The following is a 19,999-nucleotide window of genomic DNA, read 5'->3' on the forward strand; positions in this document are numbered from 1 at the left end:
CAGCAGTTAGCAAGAGGTTCTTCATGCATCTCAGCATAGAATGAGCTCAATTTGGTGATGGCAAGTGCTTCTCCATGAAGAGACGCCCTAGTTGATTTTGATATGCGAACTTCCACATAATCACCAACCTCTGGATTCCGCTTGATATTGTGGTCGTTTCTATCCTGAACTGGAAGATTAGTAAATGATACCCTGTGGCCCCTATCACTCTTGCCAATGAGCTCTGTGTCGGGTGCTCTCTTGTTGGGCCCTTCGACTAATACAAGTTGGACAGACCCAATTTTTGAGTCATAGCATTGACCTGTGCTCTCCCGGAAAGCTTCAATAAGTTCTGTTAACCTCCTCTGCTTTACACTGTCAGGAACATCATCAACGTAGTTCCTGTGGGCATGGGTTTTCTCCCTCATGCTGTAAGCAAACATGTATGCCATATCATAGCCGACGGCCCTAATTAGGCTTAAAGTGTCCTGATGGTCTTCCTCTGTTTCGCCGCAAAAACCTATAGATCAAAAAAGCTAAGTAAGTGTATTAGCACAAGTTGAGACAACCCTAGCTCAGAAGATTGAGATATTTATCAGCTATTATCTCAACATTGTAAACTTTCAAAAGCACAAATTCAGAATCAAACATATTATTTCCGCAGTCATTAACAGGACACGCCTACCACATGCATCCTTCACCAGAGTATATACAGTATAGCAGTTGAACACAGGAAGCATTTTGGCTCAGCCCTACACTGACAAATTTAAATAATTAAACAAACAATTCTTCACTCATTACGAGGATTTTCTATAAGTTGGTACTCCATTTTAGCATGCACACTAATCAGATAAGACGGGCATTACATAGCTCAAATTCCAACTTTTGCACAAAAAAGATATAGTAAACTAAAGGAGTTAAAGGGAAAAAGTTGTGAGGTGCATGATTATCATGATGATGTTTGCATTTGATGATGTAGATACTATGAGCCAGCAAAGGAGCCTTCTTGCGGAACAGGCTTCACGTACCAATCTTATATCGATATGCAGCATTAAGAAATAAAAAAAGCATTACAGTTCTAGCAGTCAACTGATAAAGAGTCAGAAAAGAAATGTGAAATAAAGCAGAAACACAAAGCAAAATACAGAATAAATCAGGATCAAAGAATAAAATTAGGAGATTAGAATGGTGTAGATCAAAATTCAGGTGACTGTAAGTAACTGACAACTCCTGAAAAATAGAAAGTGAAAGCAAGCATGAACCATAAAGAAAAGTATGAAACATTAATGAGAAGGGAAGAAATTGCATTAACAAACAGGAGAGGTGGAAGAAATAGCAACAATAAGGCAAAAGCAGCAGGAAAAAGCAAAGAAGTACCACAAGCAAATATTTATCGAAGACAAGCAAATGATAAGAGAAATGGAACATGGAAGAAAGTACGTCAGTCAATACAGCATGCAATATGCAAACAATACATATGTAGAGTAATTTTAGCCTAGTATATTCTATAAGGAGAAGCATGACTCATTTTCCTGACCTTGACCAAATGGCAATAAGGCACCTAAGTAATTGAATAAACAGCCAGGTATGTTTTCTAATTTGTTTATAACGATTTTTAAATTTCATTAAAGCCATAGATCAGTCATCAGAGAGCATTCTGTCAATCCTCCAATTTAGCCTAAGAATAGAGGAAAACAAATGAAGTGATAAACAAACTTACCGCATATGAAATCACTGCTTATCCCCATATCAGGAACTATAGTACGGATCTTTTCAACAAGATCTAGGTATGCTTCTCGTGTATATCCCCTGCGCATCCTTTCTAGTACTGTACTGCTGCCTGATTGTGCAGGCAAATGGATGCTTTTGCAGATATTATATCTGTCTCGCATGACATACAACAACTCATCTGGAAAATCTTTTGGGTGAGGAGAAGTATATCTGAATCGCATATCTGGAAATTCTGTTGCAAGTCTGTCAAGCAGATCAGCAAAGCGTAAACCCATATTCTTGACTTTGCACATGCTGGAAAAGCCATTGCTATACTTCCAGTTCACTCCAGATTCAACCTCTTCCACAGCTGATGTGTCATTATAACTATTCACATTTTGTCCAAGAAGAGTTACTTCTTTCACGCCTTCCTTCCAAAGCTCTGCCACCTCTCTAACAATGGACTCCACAGGACGTGATCGCTCTCTGCCTCTGGTGAAAGGAACAATGCAAAATGAACACATATTATTGCAACCCCTCATTACAGAGACAAATGCACTTATTGAATTCTTTGAGATACGCACTGGATTTATGTCAGCATAGGTTTCTTCAAGGGAGAGAAGTGTATTGATCCCTTTATGGCCTGAGTCTACGTCATCTAACAGTCTTGGCAAGTCTCTATAAGCATCAGGCCCACAGACGACATCAACCATCTTATCTGCATCCAATATCTTCTCTTTCAGCCTCTCAGCCATACACCCCAGTACAACTACTTTTGGAGGGTGCAGGGACTGTGACCTTCCTGTAGCAACATTACTTTTCCAATGCCTTTTCAGAAACCAAAAATAATTAAGTCTCTGCCACACCTTTTGTTCTGCATTATCTCTGATTGCACAAGTATTAATGAATATGATTTCTGCACTCTCAGGAACCTCAACCAGTTCACTATATCCAGCTTTCTTCATGATTGATAGAACAATCTCCATATCATTGACATTCATCTGACATCCATAAGTTTCATGGTATATACGACCTCTTGGAAGAACATCAGATGAACTCACCAAGCTAGAGAAATAAAACCATATAACCATGTGAGTTCTTGAACTTGCCAGAGGTTTATGAAAAAATAGAACTACTCGTGACATGGCTACAAAAAGAATTTCAAGCATAGAGTGCCATGCCTAATCTATTAATTCCCACTCGACACAGCCAACTGTACATGAGGTTATTAGCAAACAATCCATACAAAAGAATTATCTTTCGTTTGAGACATAAATACAGTTACACCTGTCTTCCTATCTTCATTCTGGTGTACATTATTTCTGCCTTTAAGAAATTCCTTAATTTTCCCTTCCTGTTAATTGGTTCATCCTCAGAAACATACATTCAATGAAAGTAGCGAAATCAAAAAGTAGAAGAGCATTTCATTATCTTCTTAACACTAAATTCGAACATTTATCTGCATTTTCAGTGCTCTTCATTTCATAAACCCACTGCTTCGGTAGCATCTCGAAACCTAATTAAATGCTTCTAACCGTACACATTCCGGCTTATTCGCGAAAACAACCATGACTAACCACACACACAGACACACTTACTCCAGCTGCGGATCCGAGACGCCAGCATCAGTGACAGCGGCTGTGGCTTTGGGCATGAAATTATGGAGACTCGGAATATCTGAGAACTTGCTCCCACTGGAAACCGGAGATTGAGACCGAGACTGCGAGAAGCTTCTGGAGAATCTATGAGACAAAGCCGAAGCGGAGCTCCGTCCCAGTGTTCGGCGGCAGCAGAAGATACGAGGGTCGGCCGACTGCGACAACTTGTGCGGCTTCAAAGAGAAGAACCTGAGGCTTAGCAGTGAGCACTTATTAGGGATTTTCATGCAGTGCTGCTGATTCAAAACCGAAGAGAGAGAAGAAGTTAGAGAGGACGACGCCATGGGAGACGAATGTGTGGGAGCTATGGAAACTGGATAGGGGGGTGTTTGGGACGATGCTTTTTAGGCCTCGCTGCTGGTACGGAATCCAACAGCTATTGGGCTGGCCCAGCTTTGTAGTGTTCAGTCCATCAAGAGCCCAATACTAACTTCAGCTGCAAATATTTTCGGCCCAATTCCTTTATAGGATAATTTCGGATAATTGTGATTTTGATATTCAAACAAATCCACTTATGCAATTTTGATCCTCAAACAAATTTTTATTGCAGTTTTGGTCCTCAAATAATTCTTTTTGGTATTTTTAGTCCTTCCATTGATTAAATTTAACAGAGTTTTGTTTGAAGGGGAAAAAGAAAATAGTCCTTTTCTTTCCATTTTATGACATTTGTCAAGTTTAAGAGAGAAAAAACTTAAAAGATAAATTTAGGCAACCATTTTTTTATGTAATCTTTACAAATTTCTATATAATCTTAACTTTAATTTTTATTTATTTATTTTGCCTTTTTTTTCTAATTTATGGATAAAATAAATATGATAAAGACAATAATAAATATGGCAAAATCAAATATTTTGCGTTACATATATGTTGCGGGTATTACATTATACACAAAATATACTATTAAAAATATTTTATTTAAAATTATATTCAATATTTGTTGTTTAATTTTTTTTTTTCCGTCCCTTGAAGCTTGAAAAAAAATGGAGAAAATGCGTGCATTGGACCGAAGTTTGAAAAATACCAAAAAATTGAAGGAAAGTTTCTATGTTGTTTTCCACTTCAAATGAAACTTTCGTTAACTTGAATAATTTTATTAACAGAGGACCAAAACTGTAACATTAAACTGCATAAGCGGCTTTATTTAAAGACCAAAATTGTATAAATTTATCCCAAAAGACTAAACATAACATAAGTTTAAGGATAAATTATAACGAGCTCCCCTGAAATTTAACATAATTATAAATATCGTCTCGTTGTTTGATTTTAACTGGCATCTAAAAGCAGCTCCATCAGTTAGTTCTGCGCTAGGTTTTCATTCATTTTTTTATGGTAAACTGACTAAAATGCAATTATTGACTAAAATTATAATTGTATTTATTTTTTAATTTTTTTGGACTAAGTGGATAATTTTTAAAAATTTTCCATCTATCTTGTTTATGTTTCTTATAATATATATTTTGTAAAAAAATACAATAAGCGCATGGTTGATAATCCGAAACCTCCATCCATTACATAATTTCATTAAATATCAGGTGGTATATATAATTTTTTAAATAAAAAGGGGTATACGTAATTATGCAAAATTTGATAAGAGCTTGTTGTATTTACCCTAATTTCGATTAGAAAAACATAAAGTCGAATTTAGTTTTTCAGTATTTAGATTATATTTTTTAGAAATTAAAATTCAAGGTGTGTTGAATTTTGATTTCAAAAATTGTAACTCATAGAATTGAAAGAGAATTGATGGCCACTATTTAGTTTGCAGAACTCCTCTCTTCTCTTGAAGTCTCTCTTGGTTTCTTTATAAAATATTTTATAGATTTGAACTTAGTTTTGAAAACAAGCTTTTGAGTGTTTGTTCGAATTGTTCTTTGGTACAGTGCTAAAATCAAAGGAACTGTAACCGTTTTATCTTGGGAGAAATTATGCTGAACCTGGTGCACTACTGATACGAGACGTATATTTTCTTCAAGGCAAGCAGTAATTTTGTGATTCGGTTAAATTAACGACTTCAATTGGACTAAGAATTGTTACGATACAGTTCTCGTTGTAAGTTTTCGATTTAAATTTCTTGTCATAAATAACATTTCTAATTGCTTTATGTTATTTGTTCCAACCTGGCCTTAATTGCTTTTGATTTCTAAATCCGATTGTAATATTTCAAAACGTTGTTTCAATTACTTGAAACTAAAATTTTTCCAACAAGTTGAACATATATTCTTTAAAATGTACAGTATCTTTGGAATTTAGTTTTTAATATAACTTATTAAATAGGAGTTTCTTACAAATATTTAGTATAAAACAACAAAATAATTTGGTATTTGGTATTTGGTATTTGGTATTTCTCATTTTAGTTTATAGGGGTAAAATAAATATATTATATTTTGTTTTTCAGAATTATAGATAGTTGTTTTATTAATATTTTTATTTTTATTTAGCAAAGGAAAAACAATATTTTTTTTATTATTATTACTGCATGCAGTCCCCACAAGTATATAAAAAATATTATGATATGTGATGAAGAGCAAAAAAACGTGAGGTGAATGAGAAAAAATATTATAATTATGGTTTTAATAAAAATATAGAAATTTGTAATAAAAATAAACATGGGGAAGTTAGATGAGGGAGAAACAATGGAGTAGTGGGTGAGAGAAAAAAAATTATAATTACGAGAATATTAAAAAAATTAAAATTACTATTATGACTAATTTTTGTTAAAAGAAAGAAATGAATTAAAGGGCAAATTTGGCCATTCAAAAGTTGGTACGATAAAAGGTTTTATTTTATAATATATTAAAGTGGGTACGATAAAAGTTGGCCGTTGTACGCAATTCCCGCGAGCATATAAAAGAAAATCTTGGCGTGAGATGATGAGAAAGAAGAAATTTGTGAAATTAATAAATTATAATAAAAATGGAAAAGTAAATGGAAAAAAAAAAAGAGAGTAGTGGGTAGTTAAGAGGAAAAAATATAATTGTGAGATTAATAAATTTTTTTTTGAAATTATTAATTTGACCAAATTTTTTAGAAGAAAAGAAATGAAATAAAGGGTAAATTTTTATTATTACTATTACGAGAATTAAATTTATTGATAATATTGCCCTTATATATATATGTATATTTAGTTCAAAGATTTTTTTTTTATAATAATTCCACATTTTGAGTTTAATTAAAATTTTCTTAATTGGAAAGATTATCTTTTAATCATAAAAAAGTAAAATACAATCAGAGAGTTAAATAGTAGAATTTTATTATATTTTACAGGTTCAAAGTTAAGTAATGAATGAGTATAATAACTACATAAAAAAATTTATAAAAAGTTTTTATTAATTTGGTTGTAAAATAAAGTTATGAACTATTTATTCTTTTAGATAAAAAAAATAATAATTACATATCAATTTTTTGAATATATTTTATTTAAAAAATATGATAAAATAATTTATTTAAACATATTGAACGTTTGATTAAGCATATATATTATTTAATCTCTTTTAAAAAGCATATATGGGTTGTTGGTCATATTATATTTTTTTGTGAATCTACTGTATATATATATATATTAATTTATACTCCACTTTTAATTTAAATTTTCATTTATTAAAAAAATTAACTAGAAAATAATTTCATAATAATTTAATATGCAAAATATTAAAAAATTAACTAGAAAATAATTTCATAATAATTTAATATGCAAAATATTAAAAATAATATAATTGTCAAGGTATGAGGGAAATTTTTGTCCAACTAACGGGGTAAGTGTTATATTTGTCAATTCATGGGGATAAATGTTACATCAAGAATACTTTAGGGGAGCAAAGTATATTTTACCCTTATTATTATTATTATTATTATTGTTATTATTATTTATACACATATATCCATACTGATTGCTAAAATATGTATAGGTTACTAGCAAGTGCATTAGCTATCAAGTAGTATAATAAATATCGTTCTCATAAGGACTTAAATGAAACAAGTACCAAAATTGTAACTAATCTACAATTATTTGGACGATCAAAAATCAAGTGATGGACTACTACTACTACTACTAAAAATAATTACTAACTAAAATAAGGCAAATGAACATTTTGGAGAAGATTCAAAGATGAGAAAGATGCTAAGGCTATTGGTCTACCTAATTGATCCAATGAATGCAAAAATCTCAAATTAATCTAGTAGGTAATATTTTCATTTACATTGAGGATTTTCCAAAGTTAATTCAATATACTCTATCGAGCTATATCAAACCTATTATTATCAAGAAAATTGTGAATTCCTCCAATCTAAAACTCGTAAGTATAATGCATGACGATCTATGAAACATCTGTGAAACCAGATAAATATGAGGCCGCCCCATATATAAGGCTATTGTGGCTCCTTAGGTCGGAGGACTGACTTTCATACCATCGCAACTAAAGGGTTCCAGTAATACCTATCACGCCACACGAACTTCCATACAACTACTCGCGAGAGTCAATTCAATTAACTTGACAACCTACTTGTCAAGTACACATTAAAAAAGTGCATATACGCCATACGTTTATCATCGATAAAATAAGACATTCATTACATGAATGCATTACTTAATGCAAGTCTTCACATAACTCCTTAATGCCCATTCTTGAGGGTTCTCGACTTTAAATGTTTTTAACTAATCCGTAAAAGCTGGTTTCATAGTAGACACCAAAATCCGTGATTCGACTTTATTGATTTAATTGGTCCGTACGTTTTATCCATAAATGATGTAATAACATATTTATAACATGATAAAGATAAACAAAGAATAAACATATTCATTACATTTAACATTTCATCAAACAAAATCATCAACAGTAAAATACAAATAACCAACTAATTAGTATTTTTGTCACCTACTTAACAAATACATACGGCTTTCTGGATGTAGATGATGATATCTATACAGATGGATCTTATATATATATATCGTATAATGAAGTACCACATGGGTGGATATCTATATGAATTCAAATCTGTCGAATCATTCATGGTATGATCTTCTACATCCTAGGTCTTCCCGTTCCGTCATCTGGCTTATGTTCTTCATGTAGCATTCAGACCGAATGACTCTATGAAATTACGTCGATACTTCCACATATTATGGGTAACGTAGGAGACATCTCTATTTGTTACTTTTTTTTAAAAAATAATTATTTAATCTGTAATAAGTAAATAAATATGATTTTTATTAACTTATTTTACTAATATCAATAAATTTTAATTAATGCAAAAAATTATCTATTAAAATAAAATAAATTTTAAAAGTACTAAATTTAATTGTTTAAGTGCTTGAGTTCACGTGTAATTAAATTTGACAGTATATTTATCGTTTCTATAAGTTAATTATCGCTTCTATAAATAAGTTGGCAAGTTTCTGCGGATTCCTCCTCAGCAAGTTCTGAATTCTGATCCCAACAGTCAATCCGTCCACCGTAATCATATTTCATTTCTCAACGACATAGCTTTGACTCAGTTCGATGAACAATGGCGAATGTGGTAGCAGCTTATTGTTTGCTCCGGCGCTCTTCGAGGAAACTCTTTGATGGGCGACAGAACCTTAATTTCTTTGGTTCAATTCGTTTCGTCAATTCAGGTGCTTGTAGTTTCACCTTCAAAATTTATTCGTATTGATACAACTGTCTGTTTGTCTGGAGATTATACTACTTCTCGTAAGTTCTGGTGTGCGAATTGTGTAGAATGAGTGGGTGAATTTTCATTGTTACTCTTGTATTCAGCTTTTTGAATTTTCAAGCATAGCAAGTTATTTTGTTTTGGCTTGTTTTGTTTGTTTGTTTGTTTGTTTTTTTTTTTTTTTTTTTTTTTAATTTGGGGTTGTATGAATTCGGTGATTCTTTTGGATTTAATCGAGTTGATTTTATTGTGTGTGTTGCCATGCTCAAGGAGCTGCAACGCTGTTTGTGTTGGGTGACTTTGTAATCAGCTTTGCTACTTCAAGAATACTCAGTAGATACTAGTAGGAAAAGATTGGATAGAAACTAACACCATTTGTTTCAATTAGTAAAAGAAGAGAAATAATTTAGTATGTATTTGAAATTTCTGCAATAAAATGTATTGTTACTTGGCTGCTTGTGATAGAGGCTTCAATTTTGTGTTATATATCCCACTTGTGTTTGCTTGAAGTCATGCTAACTATAGTAAACAATATTAGTGGAGTTATATGAGCAATGTAAATAGTGGTCATATTTACAGACTACATACACCAATTATGCCTTTTTAAATGACATATTAGTTTCAATATAGATAAATTAGAATAAGGGGATTTCCTAATATTTGGTCATCAATTAATCAGATGGTCTCTAGCCGTTTTGAATCAAATTGAAAACTCAACTTGTTATTGCGGTGAATTTGAAGAATTATTGTGATCCGATTTCTTCCATCAGTTATCAATTTCCATCTAAATTGATGACAGGTCTTACTTATAACTTTACTCGAACTCGTGAGCTGTCCAGACAAGATGTTTGCTATAGCGATCAAATTGTTTCAAAGCATATTTGCTTCTTAAGAGCTTCTGGTAATGGTGTTCTCACTTCCTTCCCTAGAGGTGAAGGCAGTGGTTTCCAAATTCACTGCAGATATCTTGCTTCCATGGCCTCAACACCAGTGAGAAACAAGTCTTTTTCTACGGTTAATTCTGATGATATAATCTATTTCAAGAAGATATTGGGCGAGAAGGGTGTGGTCGAGGAAGAGGAGAAGCTGGATGATGCAAACACGGATTGGTTACGGAAGTACAAAGGCTCAAGTAAGCTTATGTTACAACCAAGAAGTACCCAGGAGGTTGGTGTCCTCTTTTAACTCCTCAACTAGATATCCTTCAGTTAAGTTGTTTCTATGTCGTATTTCCTTGAATAGCTACAAAGTCCAAGAGGAGCTTTGCTGAAGGTGTAGTTATTATAGTCAACCTAACATTTTCTTTGTGCTCCTACCCACTGGTTACTGGATATTTCTGGTTTATACACCAACCTGTATCCTTTTGATTCAACCTTTTCATTTTGTTTAATTTTGATCTGAAGGAACTCCTTAGTCCTTGGGTTTTGTTGTTCTTGTTCTGACGACGAGGAGTTTTTATCTCTCTTTGTGTCCCTCCTTCTCTTCCCCTTTCCCCTGTTCTGGGACAAAATAATAAGATTAATATTTTTTAAATCATATGTGCTATTGCATTGTTGAGACATATGCAGTCTCAACTTGGAGAAGACATTCTCTAAGGTAATCTCCACCAAACATCTGTGTGAACATTTTTCTTTTTTTGCCCTAGTGACAATGCTAAGGCCCTCAGGTTGTAAGGTGTCATTTTCCATTTGAGCCATTGTGTGCATTCATTGTTCTTAATATTGTCCGTAGATATATTTCATATGCTGCTTAAAGGCACGATTAATTATTATATTCTGGTAAAAGATCTTTATGTACAAAGCATTGGATGTAAACTTACGTTTTCCTACACCAGTGTAGGAAGGAGCATTTGATGCTCCATTGTTGGGTATATTTTATATATGATAGATGTTGGTTTAAGTCATTGTGTCTTTTCTCTACTTATGGCATCACATTCTAGTATGGGTTTTGGTAGGCCCTTCTTTGTGCACTCCGGTTTTCTCTGTGCTTTCTAGATGGTTGGCAGAGTTGGTTTCTCTTACTTCGGGTACTATGTTGCTGCTGTAATGGTTGTTATTCTTCTTTTCTTGTATAGGTTTCACAGATTCTTCATTATTGTAATTCCCGATGCCTGGCTGTTGTACCACAAGGTGGAAATACAGGTCTTGTGGGAGGAAGTATACCCGTGTTTGATGAGGTATGGTCATTTCTATTCCTTTATGACAAGCGATGACAGACTGTCCAATCATCAGGTATCATCATACCGAGTCTCTTTATCAGAACCTCATAGCTGATATTTCTTGGAGTGAAGCTTCAGTATGGTGTATCTTATTTATAGCAAACAGACAATAACGAGCTTTTACTTATTCTAACTGGTTCAACAAACTGCTAATGTGATCACTTTCTTGGGAGGGATCATAGGAAGTTCAAATAGCTAGCAAGAGGCAATGAAAGATTAGTGAGATTGTCCAATCTGGAAAAATACTAAAGGTGCGGAATGTGATCACAATGCACAGTATAGCAAGTATAGTTAGAAGTGAGCCACCAAAAAGGTGAAAACCCACTAACATATAGAAATCTATGTAATCATAAGAGCACTATAAAAATATTTGCTGAGCCTAGCATGTGGAATATCTGATTAAGTCAAAGGAAAGTTACTAATATCACACTTTTGAGTATGATCGTCATCAATGTAAATAACCTAATAGCCAATATAAAACAACTGAATAAATGAAGTGAGGTCCTGCACAAACCACCAATTAATTTCGACCTTGATTTCATCAAGTCAAGATATTAATCGTTTATGTAAAGTTGGTTTTGTTTAGTTTTTCTTAAAATATAGATTTATCTTGAAATGTCCTTGTAATTCAAGTATGAGGCTTGGATTTCTTTTGGTCTAAAAGTACTTACACATATAATATATGGTTAATTACGCTTGGAGCCCTTCTAAAAATGCAAGATTACAATTTCCCCCAAAGAAGTTCCAAAATTATACTTACACTCCACCGAAAATTTAGTGATTACACCACACTCTCTTTTATGCCTCATTTAACAAATACTAATGTTAGCAAAAAACTTACATAAATTTCCAATGTTATGCCTCATTTAACATTCACATGTAATAATTTTGTACTTATAAGGGAAAAAACGTAATGACGTTAACCTCACTCCATATATATATATTATATATATCCCATTATAAGTACAAAAATATGCATGAGAATGAAATGAGGAGCAAAATTGAAAAATTTATGTAATTTATTTTGTTAATGTCAGCATTTTTCATTTAAACTCTAATGGAAGGATCAAGTGTAAATGGAGAATTTTTTCGGAAAGGGTGTAAGTGTAATTTCAAAACTTCTTTAGGTGAAAGCTAATTTTGCATCTTCAAAGGGGTTCTAAGTGTAATTAACCCTATAATATAATATATGAGATATGATGCTTAATTTTTATGTGTGAGTTCAAGTGTAACTCAAGTTGATCCACGTGTGCCCATGCTCAACCTTGAATGATCTAGTCTGTTTGCTAGCTTTCTAGCCTCTTAATACCTTGATAGTCCAATGTGTAAGGATACAATTTTCAGAGTTATCTGGGACTTAGATCTTAGCAGACACAAGAAATGCATATATTTTTGTTTGTTTGAGTGAGTTTGGAGTTAGAATTGTTTTGGTTCCTTCATGCTTTACTTATTTTCTATCTCTCTCCCTTCCCTGTTTATCTATTTCATTTCAGGTAATTATCAATCTTCGCTCCATGAATAACATACTTTCCTTTGACAAGGTAATAGTTCATTGCAAAGTGAACTCCTTATTCTTCTTGATGCTTGCTGCCACAATCTTCTGATATTACAATTGAAGACATTTTGTGCTGCTCAACTTATTGCTTCTCATGATCTTTTGTTTTTGTTGACAATCATGAATTGATTCTCCAAATAATTGGAAAATCGCAGTAGAATAATATCAAAGTGATTCTTGTGATATTTATATGATTTGACATATATTTTCTAGTATCGACATATGTAATTCATGTAGATGAATATATACTCTCAAACTAAGAGGGATTAACATAATTGAGCCCTTTGGGCATTTGTGTCGTGGACGTAGGCCATATGGCCAAACCACGTAAAATCGTCGTCTCCGTTTCTCTCTTGGCTTATCTAAAATTCTCACAGTTTTTTTTTCTTTTTTTTGGGATTTTGATTATGCATCCTTAGACCTTCCATAATTCTATCATTGCGTGCTTGGATAACTCAGAGCCAGTTAAATCTTTCTTGTCATAGTGGCAATTCAATTGCTGCCTCTGTTTTTATCTTTTCAGGTTAGTGGAATACTGGTATGTGAAGCAGGATGCATTCTCGAGAACTTGATTTCTTTTCTAGATAACGAAGGGTAAATTTTCTGATTATTTATGGTCCAATTTTGTGGTTAAGAACCTTGTTAAATATCATGATAAATTTCGAGTGTTGTGGTATTTATGCTAATACATTTTCTAATATAATTTCACATCTTCTTTTCAAATGTAATGAAAACATGCTTTAGCTTCTTTTTCTGAATAAGCATAGGTAAGTAACAAATCTTTGAAGCTAATGTCGTTCAATATTAACCTTGTGCAATATGCAATTTTTATTTAACCAGAACTGGATTTCTTTATGAAGTTAATGAAATGTGATTGACTGCATCAGGAAACCCCGGATCAAGAATTAATTGATTTATCATTCAAGCTTTGCAGTTTTTTATGCCTCAATTTAATCACTCTGTATTAAGGCCATCAAATTTGTTGTGTTTCTCCATATTTAGTTTCCTGTAAATGCTTTTTTCTCCAGATTCATCATGCCACTGGATTTAGGTGCTAAAGGAAGCTGCCAAATTGGGGGAAATGTCTCAACTAATGCTGGGGGCTTGCGCCTTATCCGGTACGGTTCACTCCATGGAAGTGTTCTTGGTCAGTTGTATTTCTTTCCCCCTATCTGCGCCCTTTTGTCCATCCTTTCTGTACAATTATCTGCTAGAGTTTGATGATTTTCAGTCTCTGTTTATGACTGTTCCTTGCATGTGGTATCCTGGTTGGTGTTAATGTTGGATTCCGACTGCTTCTTTCTGGATTTTGGTTTAATCATGAGTCAGTGAAAAATTTGAGTGTGTCGCCGTGGAAGTTGCTTCTATACATCATGAATATCACTAAATTGTTGACTTTTCAAGCACATCGCATACTTTGCATCATATCTCAGAAAATTTGCGAACAACGGAAACTTATTCTTAAAAACAAAAATAAGCTAAATGGATTGATATCCTACCTCTGCCAGACTTGCCCTTCTAGTGCTGAGAAATTTTGATGTGTTCAATATATATTTGATTTGCATTTTCTCTTACCCTTTCTTTTGTAATAGTTTGTTTTCAATCAAATTGATCTTCCTCTGCAACCTACTATAATTCCTACCTCTGTATCACTACTACACCGAACCTTATAATATTATGCTGGAGCATTCAAGTCATCTTTTCTTATCATGTAGTCCAAATACTTTAGCGTTATAGTCAACATGAAACACAATCCTGCGATGATTAGGAAGGTTGCCTTCTGCATAAATCCAGAAACTGTAATTCAAAGAAGAATTCAGTCCACATAAATAGGCTTTGCAATCTAATTGAGTTTGTGATCTCGAGGCGTGATATCTCATTCTTGACTTGCTCTTTATATTCATCATTAATTTATACTATTATTGCTACTGTTTATCTCAAGCAGACCAGATTTTGCTCAGTTTGATCTCTAACTTTTACCCGTTATAATTTCCATAGAATAATATAGTCCTTAAAGTGCGCTCGACACAAAAGAAATGAAACAAATATATATTTCTTTCAGAGCTTTTGCAGTATCTCCCTCTGTGAAGGGGACAGTTCACTGATGGAAGTGCATGATATCTTGTTGGAGTGTACATGCAATTCCTAAATTTCTGTATTTTCGTCTTTCATTCTCTTCTTGACAATACATTTTCTAGCTGACATTTCAGGTCTGGAAGCTGTTTTGGCAAATGGTACTGTGCTTGATATGCTTGGGACTTTACGTAAAGACAATACAGGATATGACTTGAAGCATTTGTTTATAGGTAAACAAAACCTGGTTGGTTTTTTCTATAATATGAACATCTGCAAACTGTTCTTGGCTAAAAATATGGCCATTTTCTTTGTGTCCTAGGGAGTGAGGGATCTTTGGGAATTGTAACAAAGGTCTCTATACTTACTCCTCCAAAGTTGTCATCAGTAAATCTGGCTTTCCTTGCTTGCAAAGATTACACTAGCTGTCAGGTAAAGTTTAAGTCTGGATGATTAGTTAGAAAGTCTGTAGCATGGTTGTGGAGAATTATATGTGAAAATGTCGGCACTATTGTTTTTACGTAATAGGTGATTTCAGATTTATACCACCTATTTGCTGAATAGGTTTGCTAAAGGTTGTGCCATTATAGAAAAATCTTTTATATCATTTATGTTCTCATCCATATTTGGATGTTTGTACATTAAAGTTGAAGGTTTATGACATCATTTATTAATCACTGATTACTGTATTCACTACCACACAATCTCCCACTTAATCAAGTTTTATGATGGTATGGTGGAGACGGATGCTGAACCTATCTTATATTTTAGTTCTCTGTTCTTTCTAGAAACTCTTGTCAGCAGCCAAGACAAAGCTTGGAGAAATTCTTTCTGCATTTGAGTTTTTGGATATCAATGCTATGGATCTGGTAAGATGCCTCTACCAAATATAATAATATTTTTAATTAGTTATTTATATTTGCCCACGGTGTTTTTTTTCAGACTATAGTTAGAATCTTCAGGATACCTTTCTCTATTTATTAAATAAACCATTTATCATCCATAGCTCATCATGTTGAAACTCAATAATGTCTGAAACAAAGTTTTATGTGTTTGGGTATTGCAAATGTTGTTCCAAAAAACAATTCTGGAAATAATAAATGGAAATAATTTATAGGATGTGTATTATTTTGAAAGCTTTGGGGACAGACTAAGTAACATAATTGCAATAGTTACTGAAGAGGGGCCTTATTTTGAAGTGCTGCTTGTTAGAGGTGTTAACAACTGCTATTTCTTCAGCATGCAAATTTTAGTGAAAACAAAAATTGTTTTGTTTTTCTTCATGCAATATTGTTGACCTATTGAAGGTGACTTGGAACTGTATTCTATTGGGAAAATTGTAGCTCATAATCATACTGTGGCACCTCATCAGGATTTTCTGTGACAGGTTCTGAAACATTTAGATGGTCTTCGTGACCCATTACCTTCCTCAAAACACAACTTCTATATTCTGATTGAGACCACAGGCAGCACAGAATCTCATGACAAGTAATCTTCTTTTGACTTGCTAGTAATCTTTCATGTCTAATGGGGTTGAAAAACGATTTGACTGGGTAGTCTTTCTCAAGGTTTATGCTCATGAAACCAAGCTGAAGAATAAAGTACTTTGCTTCTGAAAATGCATATTCTTTCTGCAATTTTTTTGACCATTAACTCGCACTTGCAAGTGATGGTTTGTCTCTCTTCCCCAGTTAGTTTCAGTCTTCATGAAAATTGAGATTGACCATGCAACTACTTACAAGACCTTCATAGTTGTGCTTGTAGTAAAACACAAGTAGTTGTAATAGCAATTTCCCGGGAAGTCATTACGACTTGAGCATATTGGCAGAAAAAACCCATAACAATTAATTTGTTTCGTTTTCTTTTTGTGGACATCACTATTTCTTGTCAGGTTTATTATGGTTGTTACTAGCCACCTTTGTCATGAGCAGCATCCACAACTTTTGACTTTAGGATGCTACTCTTTAAGTAGTAATAACATTGATGATATGTTCTTTTCTTGAATATTTACCATTTGTGCCTCATCACCAGAGAGAAGCTTGAAGCATTCCTTCTTCAATCTATAGAAAGTGGATTGTTAACAGATGGAGTTCTAGCTCAGGATATAAATCAAGCATCAGCATTTTGGCGGATACGCGAGGTACGTAGAACTCAATTTTCATTCATGTATGCACAATGTAGCTTCTGGCAGTATTCTTAGATCTGCAATGTTGACCCAGTGCTTTTATTTATCATGGGCCATTCTTCTTTAACAAAATCACCAAATAACCATATGGAATCCATGATTAGTCCATCGTTTTTCTGCCATCTTTGCCTGCTTACGTCCAACTCCAATTGTGTGTAAGTTTATATTATTCTAGCTGTTAAACTACTATATTCTTAATTCCCTTCTTTGAAGGATGTACAATTTGAGTTTACATCATCTTTGATGAAGGTAAACCTGTAAGATGCTTTCATCTCTTGGTCCAGATTTAATGTAGTATACTCTATATTCATGAATCATTGTGGAGTAAACTAATGTTTGGAATGCCTGGAGAAAAGGTATGAGAAGAACAATGTGTTAGTAACAATTGCATATATTGGTTACGGGAATAGTCTGCATGTAAGGTGGAATGTATCCTTTAGCAACAAACTGAGTAAACTGATTATTGCGGACACTTTAACTAAACTCATCGAGTTGCATTTGCATGTGCACAGGGAATACCTGAAGCACTGATGAAAGCAGGGGCTGTATATAAGTATGACTTGTCTCTACCTCCAGAAAAGATGTATGATCTTGTTGAAGAAATGCGTGGATGTCTTGGTAATTAATTGATATTAACTTTAGTTTAATCTTGCTGCATTTCTTGCTCTATTCTGGTTCAGAGTGATTAATGGGCCGCTACAAAAATAAACAAATACTAATAAGAACAAATCTATTCTAAGTGAAATAATCGTGGTTAGGATTAGAAGCCATTATATGCTGTTTCTGAGGATTTTTTCTGAGCATAATTTAATCCTTAATTAAAATTTCTAGGTGCCGAAGCAAATGTAGTAGCTTATGGGCATCTTGGAGATGGCAACTTACATCTCAATATTTCGACCCGACAATATGATGACAGTGTAGCGACCCTGTTACTTTTTCATATATGTGAATTTACTTTCCAATCCTGGACTGCTCCTAAGCAACACATTTATATTTCAGATATTAACAAAGATTGAACCTTTTGTATATGAGTGGACATCTAAGCACCGCGGGAGCATCAGTGCTGAGCATGGTCTTGGATTGATGAAAGCAAATAAAATTCACTACAGCAAGAGTCTGGAAACTGTAAGTCTTACCTCGGGGTAAAATTCATTTTAGTCCCGAAATTTGATTTCAACTTCAAAATAGTGCTTGTTTTTTCAATCAACTTCAAATTTGTCCTTCCAGCAGTTAATTTTCCCATATTATCCCAATATTTTTTTTTAACAGAAAATTATTTTAGTATTTCACTTTCTATTTTTTTATTACAATTTGGTCCTTCATACATTAGCTTAGAAAATAATAATTATTTTAATTGAAAAAATTTCGGGTAAAATTCATTTTACTACCCCATATTTGATCTCAACTTAAAATAGTTCTTGTCTTTTCAATTAACTTCAAATTTATCATTCCAGAGTTAATTTTCTGATATTACCCATATAAAACTTTTTTGTTTTACAGAAAATTATTCTAGTGCTTCACTTTCTATTTTTTATTACAATTTGGTCCTTCATACATTAGCTTAGAAAATAATAATTATTTTAATTGGAAAATTTTACCATTAATGTTTATTTAGATGTTTGTGCACATTTAACTTTAAATTTTTTATAAACTACTAACTAATTTAAAATATCTATGTTGATTGGATAAATAAAAAATATTAAAGAATAGAAAAAAGTTATGAGAAATGATTGGAGAAAAAAGAGTGAGAGAAGAAAAAGAGAAATAGAAATTGAGAAGGAAAAAATACATATTAATAAAATAATTTACAAGATAAAAAAAGGACAAACAAAAAAAAATTGAAGACAATAAAATGGTAATATTCAATTATATAAAAGTATAGATAATAATTTGGTTAATGAGATATCAATATAATTGTCTTAAATTAATTGAACTTCTGCAAATTTTCAAATAAAAGAGCGTCTGAATGAATTAAGGAGTTTTATATACCCCATTCTGCAATATTTTAGCTGACATATTTCTTTTCTTAATTTATGCTCTAATTTTCAAAGTTTTTTATTTAAATATTTTTGCTCTATTTTTCATTCAAACTACTTTCTCCAACTTATTTATTCAATTTTTTTTTTTATTTGAAAAGTTCGATAAGTTCATTAAATTCACAATAATTATATTAATATTTCATTGATCCAGTTATTATTTGAGGGCCAACGACATATTATTTCAATTAAAACTCATATATTTTTCTAAGTATAAAAATAGAAAGACTAAATTGTAATTAAAAATAGAAAGTGAATGACAAATGATTTTATGTAATAAATAAATAAAAAAAGAGTTTCATAAGGGTAATACAGAAATCAATCGTTGGAGGGATTAATTCAAATTGAGTTGAAAAGACAGAAGGTATTTTGAAGTTAAAATCAAAAGTCAGGGATTAATATGAATTAAACCTTCTCACCTCGTATACTATTGAAAGTTTATCTCTGCAAGTTGTTGCTACCGTAATTGTTTTGAGTGCATTTAGCGATCAATTCCTAACCTGATGGAAACATACACGTATAGTAAATTAAATCTCCATGCACTCCACGTCCTGTTTATACTCTTATTTTATTTGGATAGCAACATTATAATTGGAATGAGTTTTTCATGTGCAGGTGCAACTAATGGCTGACATAAAGAAACTACTCGATCCTAATGGAATACTCAACCCGTATAAAGTTCTTCCAACTTCTGTTTTACCGCAAAGGGGAGAAGAGGAGCCAAAGAAGGAAGCTTGATTCAAATTGTATCATCATTAACTACTCCGTCGACTCACAGGTCCGGACATTTGTTGTTGTTTATATAGCTGACTTTTTCACCTAGAAAGAATGATAACATCACAAAACATGTGCGTGCATGAGAGGAACGATATCTAATGTAGTGGAACAAAAGCAGTTTGGATCTTCTATTCTAACTCTGGAACTCATGGCACCATA

The 19,999-nt window shown here is 32.8% G+C and overlaps 2 protein-coding genes across 6 annotated transcripts; one reads left to right on the top strand and one right to left on the bottom strand.

The window, feature by feature from the left end:
* LOC105165860 (CDK5RAP1-like protein) lies at positions 1 to 3,665 on the bottom strand (the record flags this gene model as incomplete). Its single annotated transcript, XM_020694893.1, is given in 3 exon segments — positions 1 to 499; positions 1,700 to 2,754; positions 3,288 to 3,665. Coding segments are annotated over 3 exon segments (1,898 nt in total), but the record flags the coding sequence as incomplete, so codon positions are not given.
* On the top strand, positions 8,728 to 19,999 carry LOC105165749 (D-2-hydroxyglutarate dehydrogenase, mitochondrial). Of its 5 annotated transcripts, none has more exons than XM_011084866.2 (15): positions 8,733 to 8,958; positions 9,796 to 10,163; positions 11,071 to 11,172; positions 12,708 to 12,755; positions 13,293 to 13,363; positions 13,798 to 13,916; positions 14,980 to 15,075; positions 15,165 to 15,274; positions 15,631 to 15,711; positions 16,230 to 16,330; positions 16,874 to 16,982; positions 17,540 to 17,645; positions 17,859 to 17,944; positions 18,027 to 18,152; positions 19,679 to 19,999. In XM_011084866.2, the coding sequence occupies exons 1-15, from the start codon at positions 8,850 to 8,852 to the stop codon at positions 19,799 to 19,801; spliced, it is 1,755 nt and encodes a 584-aa protein (XP_011083168.1). In that variant the 5' UTR covers positions 8,733 to 8,849; the 3' UTR covers positions 19,802 to 19,999. The 5 variants fall into 5 exon arrangements, 4 of the variants coding, with proteins under 4 accessions (XP_020550750.1, XP_011083168.1, XP_011083169.1 ...); XM_011084867.2 differs by having other exon boundaries at positions 8,824 to 8,958; positions 9,926 to 10,163; XR_002287357.1 differs by lacking the exon at positions 17,859 to 17,944 and having other exon boundaries at positions 8,729 to 8,958; positions 19,679 to 19,817.

This window comes from Sesamum indicum, linkage group LG6, assembly GCF_000512975.1.
Source record: "Sesamum indicum cultivar Zhongzhi No. 13 linkage group LG6, S_indicum_v1.0, whole genome shotgun sequence".
NCBI classification, from domain to species: Eukaryota; Viridiplantae; Streptophyta; class Magnoliopsida; order Lamiales; family Pedaliaceae; genus Sesamum; species Sesamum indicum.

Excerpts from the sequence above, each read along its gene's own strand:
- LOC105165749 (XM_011084866.2), top strand. The coding sequence starts at position 8,850 with ATGGCGAATGTGGTAGCAGCTTATTGTTTGCTCCGGCGCTCTTCGAGG. Across the intron at positions 13,364-13,797 it reads TCTTTTCTAGATAACGAAGG|ATTCATCATGCCACTGGATT; the intron begins GTAAATTTTCTG and ends TTTTTTCTCCAG. Across the intron at positions 18,153-19,678 it reads ACAGCAAGAGTCTGGAAACT|GTGCAACTAATGGCTGACAT; the intron begins GTAAGTCTTACC and ends TTTCATGTGCAG.